Source organism: Fulmarus glacialis, unplaced genomic scaffold, assembly GCF_000690835.1.
Source record: "Fulmarus glacialis isolate BGI_N327 unplaced genomic scaffold, ASM69083v1 Scaffold35946, whole genome shotgun sequence".
NCBI lineage: Eukaryota > Metazoa > Chordata > Aves > Procellariiformes > Procellariidae > Fulmarus > Fulmarus glacialis.
Window position 1 is genome coordinate 1 of NW_009218080.1, and position 12485 is coordinate 12485.

The 12485-nt window shown below is 40.0% G+C and overlaps 2 protein-coding genes across 2 annotated transcripts; one reads left to right on the top strand and one right to left on the bottom strand.

Annotated features, from left to right (window-relative positions):
- Nucleotides 1-5: 5 nt before the first annotated feature.
- LOC104071001 (ZAR1-like protein) lies at nt 6-1597 on the top strand (the record flags this gene model as incomplete). Its single annotated transcript, XM_009579934.1, has 4 exons — nt 6-251; nt 556-648; nt 797-871; nt 1280-1597. Coding segments are annotated over 4 exons (558 nt in total), but the record flags the coding sequence as incomplete, so codon positions are not given.
- Nucleotides 1598-4819: 3222 nt separating this feature from the next.
- Nucleotides 4820-9687, bottom strand: LOC104078333 (protein furry homolog). The gene is made up of 4 exons (XM_009579935.1): nt 9646-9687; nt 8547-8657; nt 6236-6429; nt 4820-5644 (listed from the first exon to the last, which is right to left on the bottom strand). The coding sequence occupies exons 1-4, from the start codon at nt 9685-9687 to the stop codon at nt 5386-5388; spliced, it is 606 nt and encodes a 201-aa protein (XP_009578230.1). The 3' UTR covers nt 4820-5385.
- Between the last annotated feature and the right edge of the window lie 2798 nt (nt 9688-12485).

Below are 12485 nucleotides of genomic sequence, written 5' to 3' on the forward strand. Positions count from 1 at the left end.
CTGCCCTCCGCACCCGTGGGCACCTCGCCCTCTACTCACCCGTGCCGGACCGCCGCCTCTTCACGCTGCCCGAGGCCCCTGGACCCCAGGAGAAGGAAGAGACGTCTGAAACGACCCCCGAGGAGCTGAAGGCGGAGGATGGTAGCAGAGAGCAGCAGGAGGGCCAGGCGGAGGCTGCTCTGACGAGTGAGGAGACGGCAGAGACGCCGCGGGAGGAGGCTGCAGCCCCCAGACGGCGGGCTGCCTTCCAGGTGTGCAGCGCTGGGACACCGGGGCCTGAGGAGAGGCTGGCACCTAGTGCAGCCCACTCTGGGCAAGAGGGGTGGGGGGCGAACCATGAAGCAGGTTGGAGAGAAACCTGCTCTTGAGCAGCAAAAGGCACGGTGGTCCCCACCCTGGCTCCCTGCTCAGGTCTGCACGCCCCCCTGCCCCAGGCAGGTCTGTCTCCCTTGCAGCAGTGGAGCCTCCTGCCTCTGAAAACAGGTGGTGTAATGAGGGAGCTGGGCTGGGTGTTCTTGTGGTGCTGGAGGCTGCTCAGGAACTTTCTTTCTGCAGTTTTTGGAGCAGAAGTATGGCTATTTCCACTGTAAAGACTGCAAGACCAGATGGGAGAGTGCTTACGTGTGGTGCATTTCTGGAAGCAACAAGGTAGTTAACAAGTCATTTCTTGCTCCTGAGACTTTTAAGAATGGCACCAAATCTGTGACAAATCAGATGTTTTGGCACAAATTTAGGTACCTGTACTGAACACCTTGAGGAAGTCTCTATAGTAACTGAGAACTTGCTTTTTTTTCAGGTGTACTTCAAGCAGCTCTGTCGCAAATGCCAAAAGGGCTTCAATCCCTATCGAGTAGAAGCAATCCAGTGCCAGGTAAGTTACAGATTTCTGTATCCTGGTAAGACTGCCAGAGTTTGTCATATACTCTAATAGTTGCTGAATTCGATATTGACTTTATCTGGAAGAGAACTTGCTTTCATCAAAGTACTAGGAAATGTTATTTGGGAAATGTGTAATGGGATAGGACTCCCTCCTCGTGCAGATGGCTTACATGAACGGTTTTCTGTTCGTACAGTGTTATGCCTAGCTACACATAGGGTAGGGTTTTGTGCTTCTAGGTGAGAAGGCTCTTGCAGCTTAACTCCACAGGGTTTTTACCACAAGAGCTCTTTTGAGTGTATCAGCCCAAATGTGTTGCTATGATTAAGGAAAACTAAATGTCAATCTAACATGAAGTGAGCACCTTTGATCTACTACTAATAAGATGTCTTCTTTCTTAAGACCTGTTCAAAGACTCGTTGTTCCTGCCCTCAGAAGAAAAGACACATTGATCTCAAGAGACCTCATCGCCAAGAACTTTGTGGCCGCTGCAAAGGCAAGAGGCTGTCCTGTGATAACACTTACAGCTTCAAATACATTGTCTGATCCGTGTGCCCTCTTCTGTTTTGCACTTTGTCAATCTCTTGCAATGTTTTGACTTTAGGCTTTTGACCTGGCATTGGATAATGGATAAAGACTTTTGTATTATTTATAAAATATATAACTCCATTGTATATATGCTGTGAGTAAAGTTCAATAAAAGTTTGCACTAGTTTGTTACCCCTTAGTTTCATCTTGCTGGGATGAAAGAGGAAAGTACATCTGGAAGGAAACAGAACCTATTTAATTTCTTAAAGAAAACAGGCTTTGTTTTTAGTCTGCCTTTAGGGAATGCTAAGATTAAAACTGCAATAGCAAGTTTTTCCTTCAGTCACTCAAACTGAACTAGTGTGGAAGATGCAGATGTTCTGGAGCATAAAGTCTGGGGTAAATGCATCTGCAAGTCTCTCTTCCCACTGCCTTGGTCAAATGTATTAAAAAAAAAAAAGAAATCACAGCAGTTTGATAATCAATGACTATATGCCTGAAGACTATGTCTGTAAGATATGTGGGAGAAGTGTAAGCTTCACATGTTTTTCCAAGTGAGGAAGGGAAAAACCTTTTGAGCTGGGGTATCTGTGATGGAGTGTAACAAATTCTCTAGACTTACTGTGTCCCCAAAGAGGTAGAACAAGTCCCTGATTCAAATACAGGCTTGTGCCTCAGAAGCTTTCCAGTCATGTGAGGTATCTCTAGAGTAGGTGCCTTAAATATAACTGAAGGGAGTAACTAAATGTGCTTTCATGGAGACAAAATTAAATTAAAGTACTGGTGGTGTAGAGGCACAGTGGGGCATTACTGCAGTTTGTGTTGTCCTAGGATTTCAGCGAGGCTTTGTTGGGAATATACTGATTTCTACTCTACCTGAAGTTTAGAAATTGATGCTAAGGAAGTTAGATGGTTACATCATGGGTTTTGTTGTATCTGTGAAGAATCATAGAATACTTTAGGGTGGAAGGAACCTCTGGAGGTCTTCATACTCAGTGGAGGACCAATTGAATCAAGTTGCTCAAGGTAGTGGTTAATGGATTGTACTCTACCTGCAGGATAGTAACAAGTGGCCTACAGCAGGTGGTCTGTCCTGAGACCCATCCTGTTCAACATCTTTACCAGTGACCTGGAAGAGGTAACAGAGTATACTTGTCAAGTTTGCAGGTGACACCAAACTGGGGGACCAGCCAATATATCTGTGGGCAGTGTGGCCATCTGGAGGGATGGGCCAACAGGAGCCTTGTGACATTCAGCAGGGACAAGAGGAAATTCCTACCCCTGGATGGGGAGAACCCTTTGCAGTAACACAGACAGGGGACTGCCTGGCTGGGGGGCAGCTCCTCTGAAAGCGCCCTTGGGGTTTGGTTGGCAGTGAGCTGGGTGTGGAGCCAGTACTGGGCCCTGGCAGCAAAGGGTGGCAACAACATCCCGGGCTGTATGAAGAGAAGCAGAGCCAGCGGAGCAGGGGAAGCGATTGTCCCCCTTTACGCACCCCTCACTAGATGACATCTACATTACTGTATCCAGTTTGGGGCTCTCTAGATTAGAAAGATGTTGATCAACTGTAAGGAGTTCAGTGGAGGCCACGAAACTGGTCACAGGGCTGGAGCACTTGCTCTGTGAGGAGACATTGAAGGAACTGGGCTTATTCAGTCTGAAGAAGCAAAGACTTCAGGGGGACTGAACAGTAGCTTGCTAGGTTATGGTTACTGAAGAAAGATGGAGCCAGGCCCTTCAATGTGGCTCATGGTAGGGGGATAAGAGACAACATGCATAAGATAAAACAAGATAGGTTCAGACTGGATAAAGGAAAAGCTTTTCCACCATGAGGACAGTCAAGAAGATCAGGTTGTCCAGGGAGGCTGTACACTCTCCATCCTTGAATGTTTTCAAGACCTGACTGGATAAAGGCCTGAGTAACCTGATCTGATCTCATGGTTGACCTTGCTTCAAAGCGGAGGTTGGACTAGATGACCTCCTCAGGTCCCTTCCAACCTGAATTTTCCTGTGATTCTGTCATCTGTGAAATACTCATGATTTTGCCAAGTGATAGAACAGATCTCATCTTTCACCAACCACTAAATATTTTTGCAGACCACCCCAGTTACAGTTCTGAATAGCTTTTGAAAGGGAAGTACCTAACTGAAATTTGAACACTGCTCTAACCATTGCGGATTATTTTACTCAGAAAAATAGCTGTGTGATGAATGGCATTTATTTTGGAAATTATTTGCCTTGCATCTATTTTGTCCTGCAACTACAACTATGCTGCAGAACTCTGACTGCAAAATCAGAAAACCTGTAAAAGAAGTCGATTCCACCCCTTTTATGCATCAAGTGTTTTTCAAAATCTGCGTAAAATTGTGGAAGCATTTTGAAAATGAAAAAGGGGTGAAGGGAAGAGGGCTTTACGGGATTCTCAGAGTCGAGGCTGATACGGCAGGCTGGACAGCTTTTCTTTTACCTTTAGCATGAGAAAAAAAACCACTGAAACCCAACGCTGGAACGAATAGGACCATTACTGATGTTTTAAACAGAAACAAACCTTCAGCTCCATTTTGGATTTTTTTCATTTATGGAACCGCTTTGGTCAATGTACTCTTCCTGGTTGATTTGTAACTACAGACTGACAAAAAAAATCCTTCTATTTCTCAGTGGTTTCTTTCAGTATAATGAATACCATAAACGATGAAAAAGGTGTCTTTTGGGGGCTGATCATGGATACCATCCTCAACAGTATAGATTCAGACAAGAACACAATCTTCACAACAAGCACATACTCTGTTGTGATTATATATGACTTTTATATTTTAGTTAAATGGATGTACTGATCCAAATATCGACCAAAGTTACTTCACAAAAACGGTAAGTGTATTTACAGAGTGAATAAGTTACATAGTTGTCAGAATAAAAGTGTCTCAGATATGCAACAGATTTACATGCATACATTTAACATTGGACAACAGTTAAATGTAAGAAAAAACCATACAGGTATGACTTTTATATATACATTACAAATAAAATAAGACATCTCCTTAAAGAAACTTATCATGAGAACTTGCATTTCACGTTATTTTTACTTTTTATACTCAAAATTTATATTAAATAAAAATATGCATGCATAACATTTCAAAAGATTTGACTCTGTGATGGGACTTTCTCCTACAAAATGGCAAGTTAAATTAGATCAACCATCCTTTAATAGTATAAATATAGTCATAAAAGCAACCCTCTAGTAAAAAGCAGCCAAAGTCCTTTAAAAAAAAAAAGAAAATCTACCAAGACCATTCATGATGCTTGGGGCCTAAGAACAGACCTCTGCAATATGATCCAGTACCTTCAGAGACAGTAGCCTAGTAACATTAGGAAATGTACTTCATAGCAGCTCGTTGTTTTAAGATACAGTAATCATATTCAAATTACAGTGTACATTAAACTGTAGTCCATTTACAATTGGATTCATATACACAGGCTCTCAGCTTTTGACCAACAAGTTTGCGAGATTCTGTGGCCAGCTTCATTCTGCCCATCTTTCACTCAACCAAATAAGAGAAAAAAGGAAAAAATGTACAAGTTTTGGGTTTTTTTTTAACAAAAAATATTATTTTGTGAAGGAAACATTGCACTTTTGCCAACCTAAAATGAATTTGCTATAAAGGAAGCATTGTTCAGTGTAGTAGGCTTTGGTATGCAATGGAAGTCACTTCTTCAGTAGTGAGTTGCAGTTACTCAGTGAAATGCTAACTGATTTTTGTGCAACAGAGAACAAAGGATGTTGTCCCAGATGCTCTATGCTACCTTTGTCCTTACAGTATTGCTACACATTTGAAGTTCAGCCCATATCTTTTTAGAAGAAATCCTAAATGTAACAAGAGTGAGTACAGTTTGACCAAACCTTTGTAAGGCTGAGAAGACATTGAGCCACCTCACTCCAACAGGGCAGCACTCCCAGCTTGATAGAGGACACAAGGGTCCTGTCAGAGACTTGTGCCAGAAATGCTGGAGTCTGGAAGAAAAGTATTGATGACCCGGTAACTCTGAGCTCTGCGAATCATGTCGCGGATCTCTATATTCAGTTCCATTAATTTGGTACAGATTTCAGTCAGGCTCTGGTTGGAGCCCACCAGTGCATAGGTGCCCGTCTGACCCAAGGTTTGGTGCCGGAAGTAAATGTTCAGTAGTGTCTGGACTTCATCGTCAGAGCTACTTCCAAAGATATCATTGGGCCACAAAATCCTGCAATCAAACAGGAGAAGAATGTGCGTATCATTATGGGTTTATCAGCACAGACGGAAACTAGGTAATAGAGATCTCTAAAAGGAGAACTGACTCGCATACGCTTATAAGCCAAAAGCAACTCACTGTTTTACGCTACTCATTTGTTACTCAGACTCTGGAATCAGGCACAGAAATCACGTAAAAGCGCAATTCCTATTATCTAAAAAAAAAGCTTAAGAAAACTCATTCAAATAAGTGAAAGTGAAACTGGGCTGAATGTTAGCTGATGCCAGTGACATACACCTGTAAGGAATTAGCTCTATAAAAAGATTCTTAAGAGCCTCACACAAGTACTTTTGATCTACGCAATGTAATTAAACGTCTTCTTTGTTGCAAGCATACATGTTTGTGTTACCGATTTGATATTGTTACTTGTGGCACACCCCTGCAAAAGTTAATAATATCAATGCCCCCATGTACCTTGTTGAAATATATTAAATTAATTATGCTGACTCAGCACATTACATTTAGTATAAAGTTAGGAAGATAATAAATGCATGCTATTCTATTAACATGAAAGTCTAATATGAGCCATGTAGCAAAACTTGCCTGCATTCTCTTATTTGTCGGATGGCTTTAACAAGTTCATTGTTTTTCAAACACTCTAGCATGGACTGAATAGCTGCTTCCGTAGAGTTGAATGTAGGCTCAGATTCTGTCGTCAGAGGCTCAGTTGCGATTGCAGCAGTAGCATCCTTAAGGTTTTTCTTCAACTCACTCAGTTCTCTTGACATATTTAAGAGCTGTTCCAAGGAGAAAGATGAGAGAGAGGTATTTTCATTCTCCACAGGCACCAAAGGAAGTAGGTATTTCAAGTCTATTCTTACTACTACATTGGATGTACACATTATGGAAAAGACCCCATTTTAACACAAGGACCTTTCTTGATCTCTGTGCTCTGTACAATATAGGGAAAACACAAACTACAGATTTTTAAGCTTTGTGCTTCCTTTAACCCTATGCTGTATTTTTGGCTTGCTAAAATGCAAGAGCAAATCCAAACAATCTTTTATTTTTCACCTCTGCTACTTTTTTCATATCATAGTAGGAAAGTTTAAGAAAACATATACTTCTCCTAGCAATGATGTTGTTATTTATTTACAAAACACATGCAGGATCTGGTATGATTAACAGATGGACAGGAATTGTATAACCCTTTGTCAGGCCGAAAAGTTAATATGGCACAAGACTCATAAATAATTCATAAGCAAACAGTTAATTTCTAAAGATCTACCTTTTCATGCTCATACATGCTAAAAATAACCACTGTCACATCAACTAACACAATGGAACTTCCTTTACATAATAGCTTATGGTCCCAGCAAAATATGTGAATTTCATGGTGAAACAGCTATTCCTCATATTATTGTTCCCCAGTTCCAAAGGCTGCATTATTTATAACAATCTAACAAATTCGTAACTGAAATACAGTTACAGAAATCAATCCTCTTATAAGGAACACAAAATACTTCTAAAAGTTAGACTACTCTAAGACTAGATGCCTATTGTCCTATCTTCTCTTAGAAGTGAACAGCCCAGTCACAGCCTTCAGAACAGCTCCTTAAGATACAATAAGTATTCAAACTCCTTGTACTGCTACAGCACATCTGATAAAACAAACCATTTCCATTTATAAAGAACCTGTAAACTACTAGAATCTGTAATAAACTACATTTTAGAGCTTGAAATTTTGTTTTACAGCTATAAGCAAAGTACAGTAACTTCTACCCCTCAATAGTTTAAAATACATGCACCTTACCAGGAGAAAAATATATATGGAATGGCAAGTTATTTTACTATCTTTCCTTAAGTGGCGGTCATTCAACTTAAAGTGATCACCTCAAAGATATTTCAAACTATTACATATTTTATGCAATTGCTGAAAATAAACTTGACTAACAGTACTGTTCTTGTGAAGTGTTTTTAAATTAAGATACATAGATTTATCTAAAAACAGAAAGCTATTTGGGTCAAAAGTGATAGTGTGCTGTGTCAAAAATATTTAAAGAAGAAAGCCTGTAAAGATGACAGAATTAAAAAGACTTATGACATTAAAGTATTTAGTTAATTATATTGTTTAAATAGATGTGATACTCCTTGGAAACATTAAACTGAATTTGATTTGTTTATGCAGAGAACAAGAGCAGGCAGTACACTTGCAGTCAAATTATAAAGTAGTTCTACACACCTTTGCTTGCTCAGGTATGAGAGGATGCAAAACCATTTAATAGCTGTTTGTCAAAAACTGCTGCAGACGTTTCTAGTATAATGCACATGCAACAGAGACAGTTTATATGGCTGGAAATTACAATACATTATTCCAGCAAAAACCTTAATTTTGCATCCATATTAAGATTAATTTACCAAATTATTTTGTTATTGTCATGCTAACAAGTGCTCCTGGTCTAAATGTCTCCACAAAGTTCAGATAAAACCAGTCATGATCTAGGAAAAGGATATTTTCTATATGTGTGAAGACGACTAATTTTCCCTAAAAATTAAGCGCTCAGTTAAAATAAAATCACTTGTAGATGTTCACACAGTGTGAGCCCTCCCTACCTATAAAGTGGGTAAGTGAAGTTAAGATTTCATGTATCATTCTAGTTTGTTACCACTGACTGAAATTACTTTTGAAGACTGAATGTATAAAAGAACCCAGTCTCTGACAGTACAGTCAATTAAAAAAAATACATTATCTTGACCATATTTTAATGCAGATGCTGGTGTATTGAAGGGTTTTGTCTGCAGAGATATATTCAGGGTGAAATAGTGTAATCTTTGGTGTAAGTCCTTAGAAAGAAAAATAAAAACATGAAAGTAAAGTGGTATTTTCAGTGTAACTTTGTAGCTTATTACATACCTCTGGCATGGAACTGACTTCATGCACTTGTCCGATAAGTTTACAGTAGGACTGAAAAAGCAACAGCAGCTGGAAATGCAGTTTATATAATCTCTGACACAGTTCCAATTGCTAAGGAAAGATTTGAAGGAGAAGAAATAATTAATAAAGATCAGTGAGTTGGGATAATTTTCAATAACTAATAAAACACATTGAGATAGTTCAGTTCTCAAAAACATTATTTTACTGAAGTATGACCATATACTATTTCAGAAAACAAGTAATGTTCTTTCTTCTGCAGGTTAAGTCATATATGACACTGCAAATTAAAATTACGATGGCTAGCTCTTATGTAGCACACATCAGCATCAATCTCAAAGCAGTTTATATAGGTTAGCTTCACTGTCTCCAGCTTGCAGCTGGAAAGCAGAGGCAGAATATGGGGGAAATTACTTTGCTGCATAGAACTCTCTAAAACTTCAGAAATGGTCAAAGACCTCTTCTGAGAGGATGGAAATCCAAGAGAGAAGCAATGAAGCAATTGTCCAAGAGGGTCAAAGCTCCTGCCTGCTTCTCTAAAGGGAGAGGAAGAGAGGCAATAAATCCAGCCAGGAGTGGGAAGGAGGAAATGCCAGCTCTGCAACTTAAACCTCAGCTCATGGATTTTCCACCATCTTAAAGAAACCATACAACAGACAGATGGAGTTTCATGTATAAGAGGACATCTGGCTTCTACAATTTATTCTCCCAGATTAAGAAGATACTGTTCTATGAATATTAACTTGTTTCTACCAGTGTAATGCAGCACCACAGAAAAGGTGTCAGACACATTGAAGTAACGTGCAATGGGCATATCTGCCAGAGAAGTCAAGTTAATATGCTCATAGTCTTGGTCCCTGTGTCTACCAGGAGGGGGAATCTCATAGTTCCACAGCTGGATCATGGTGGGGAAGGGAGGAATATTTAATCTTTGGCAAATTACGGAAGTAGTGAAAATTCTGCAAGTACAAGTCAGGAGGCCTCCTGACCCTTTGGCAGAAAAGCCTTACAGACTTCAAACCATATTTGATTTGTCTTCTCTTACAGACATAGTGACCAAAGGTGGGCTCAGTGATCTTACCATTTGCTTGGAGGAACTAGAGCAGAGTTTCATGCCAAACATGGCGGAAAAGAAGAAGATGCTATTAATGACTTTGCTTCCTTAAAGCACTTCATACATGCTTAGCTACCAGCACGTACTTCAACTATTTGCTGAACTGGGGTCAGTTGCCAGCACAAATACTAATAAAAAGTACTTTAAAAACATCATAAGCATTAATTTGACTAAAGTATTTGTTTACATATGGTTCAATATATAAGTGCCAGGGTTTTTATTAATAAGCCAAAATTAGAACCATATCCTTAGCGTTCCAGTTCCCAAAATTTCTGTACCAGCCAGACAAGGCTGAGGGGCTGAGGTCAAACGAAAGGTTCTTTGGCAAATTTCAGCTTTGTTCGTCAGGGAAGGGTGGACACCACCTACCCAGTCATGAACAGTCAGCCAACAGCACTGCCAAAACCAGGCAGAGCTAGTCTCCTTCTGGAGGTTTATGGAGGAGAGTGGGAGCAGGGGGAGAGTGCCAAGCCAGCGGGCGCCAACCCGGCAGGGTTCGTCCTGCGGAAGGCCAGGCAGACAGGGCTACCCACACCTCAGTGTTGTTCTGCCACAGCAGCAGAGTTCAGCACTGTAAATTCGCCTGGTCTGAGCTCTGTGCTGTTGTGGATAAACTGTTTCTGATATCCGAGTCGGTATGTTTAGTATTTGTTACTGGTGGAAGGAGGAATGGAAGGGAGGAATCCCACCAGGCCTGATATGACAGCAAAGACCCACAGGAGCTGAAGGAAGGCCCAGCAGATCTGGTGGGGAAAAAAGGGAGGGAACGGATGTGTGACATGCTAGGACAGAACTGACTTGTGGGCAGGGACAAAAACTATCGGTGGCCAAGAGAATGAAGAGGTGGGGGCATGAGGGACGCTGCCTGCTAAATAAACCTGCCCAGAGGCCATTCTCTGTAACTGAGGTCATGCAGCATTGCCAAGCTTGCATCTCTGTGGCTCACCTTTCTCCTCCCAAAATAAAGAGTGACTGTTTAGATACAACCTCCTGGAAATGGCTCTGGCTCCTGTCCTCTCTCGAACCGTGCTCGGGCATGTCAGGGGCTGGCTGGCGCCCCAGCCAGGGAAGGTACTAACCGTTCACCCTGAACTCCAGCCTGGGGACCCAGGCTTGCTGCCTGGTCCTGTTCGTTCCCCAGTAGGGACACAGCCCGAGGTTCTCTGGTAGGGATCAAACTCACTCCATTCAAATTTTGGAGAACTGGCAACACTACGTAGTGGTTAAACACACATATATTTGAAGTTGTCAGGGAGTTAAAAATTAATTGAAAACCAGGACATGGCATAACATAATAAAAAAAAAAAATCTCATGATAGCTTGGCATGTAACACACGATTTTTTTTAGTCCTTGGAGAAGAATAATTCAGTTTCACCCTTCTGGCTGCTAACCTGAATGAAGACAAACTAAGGTCAAACTGAAGACTCAAGTTTGACTCACTCAGTATTTAGTTATCATATCAAGCAACTCAATTTTTGTTCTCCCTGAATAAGTATTAGAAACCAATAGTGGTGAAACTATTAATCAACATAAACAAAAACAATTTGAAACATAACTGTCAACTATAAATTGTAGTTTTTCATTAGGACAAATTGAAAATTACGAATTTTAAAATAACAAACAATTTTATCTTTCACTCCAGCATATTACATCCATTCAAGGATTGATTTTTAAAAATTTATGTAAATGACCATTTACAACAACATATGAAGGTGTCAGAATTTTGGCACAGTATTTTTAGATTTCACAAAACACACCTTAATAAATTATTTTAGTCACTGCATGTAGAATCACGTATTCTATAGGAAAATTGTAACGAATTAGGAAAACATGCTTAGAAGTAAAACAGTAAAATTGGGGTGTATTAGTCCATCCACAGATGGACAAAGAGTATGAAAGAACTTCAACTTACTGCAAGAGATTCCATTTGCTACACAGCAAGCATGGCACAGGAGAAAAGGAAAGGAAAGAAAGTATAGTGTCAGTGTAATGCATGCAACAGGAAGCACAGCCCATCTTTAATAGCATAACTTGTCAGCAGTATTAGCAATGCTTGCCTCAACCTGACAATTGGTTGGAAATACCACATACAACATGCACAGCATTCTTAACAAAATCAAGCTTTAATTCTAATGGTAAATTACAGTCTAAATATCCTCAGTTAGATCTTCAGATTTATTAGTTTTGATTTATCCCACTCAGTAGCTCAGGAACTTACAGTGAAATTGTGTTAGAAAACTCTTGAAATAATACTTTTATTTAAATTAGCTTTCTTTGTTATTAAAAAGAGCTCATATTGCAAAGTACTCAAAAAATTAGGCAGGGTTTCCAAGTGATAAACAGAACTGAACTTTGTTATTTATAAATATTTTGTTATTTATAAATACTTCTATTTTTGGACATAATAGATCTAATGAAATTTCCAGGATAAGCTGTGTGACTGCTAGGTTTATTACTTGGCACATTACAATGGAAACATTTTGCATATAACTTTTAAGTTATGACTATCATAAGAAAAATAAAATCCATGGAAAATGGCAGTTTGGTTTCACTACATGGCAATGCCACAAGTTCAGACAGCTTTGTATTCCTTCCTCTCACCAGTAATGATTCACTGATCCGTAATTCTGGAGCTATTAAAATGTCAGTGTAAGTCCTGTTGCAATAGTAATAAAAATTCTAATTGACCTGCATTAGCATTTCAAAGATTAGGGGACTACCTTCTCTCCTCAAAAAAAAGTATTCCTTTTTTCTTTGCCAAGAACTAACTTTTGCACTCTGTGCACTTCTAATGCAGCTTTCCTTG

Coding starts and splice junctions, on each gene's coding strand:
- LOC104078333 (XM_009579935.1), bottom strand. CDS start 9,687: ATGTTTGGCATGAAACTCTGCTCTAGTTCCTCCAAGCAAATG. Junction 6,430..8,546: donor AAGTCAGTTCCATGCCAGAG/GTATGTAATAAG, acceptor TCCTTGGAACAG/CTCTTAAATATGTCAAGAGA. Junction 5,645..6,235: donor CGACAAATAAGAGAATGCAG/GCAAGTTTTGCT, acceptor GTTTGATTGCAG/GATTTTGTGGCCCAATGATA.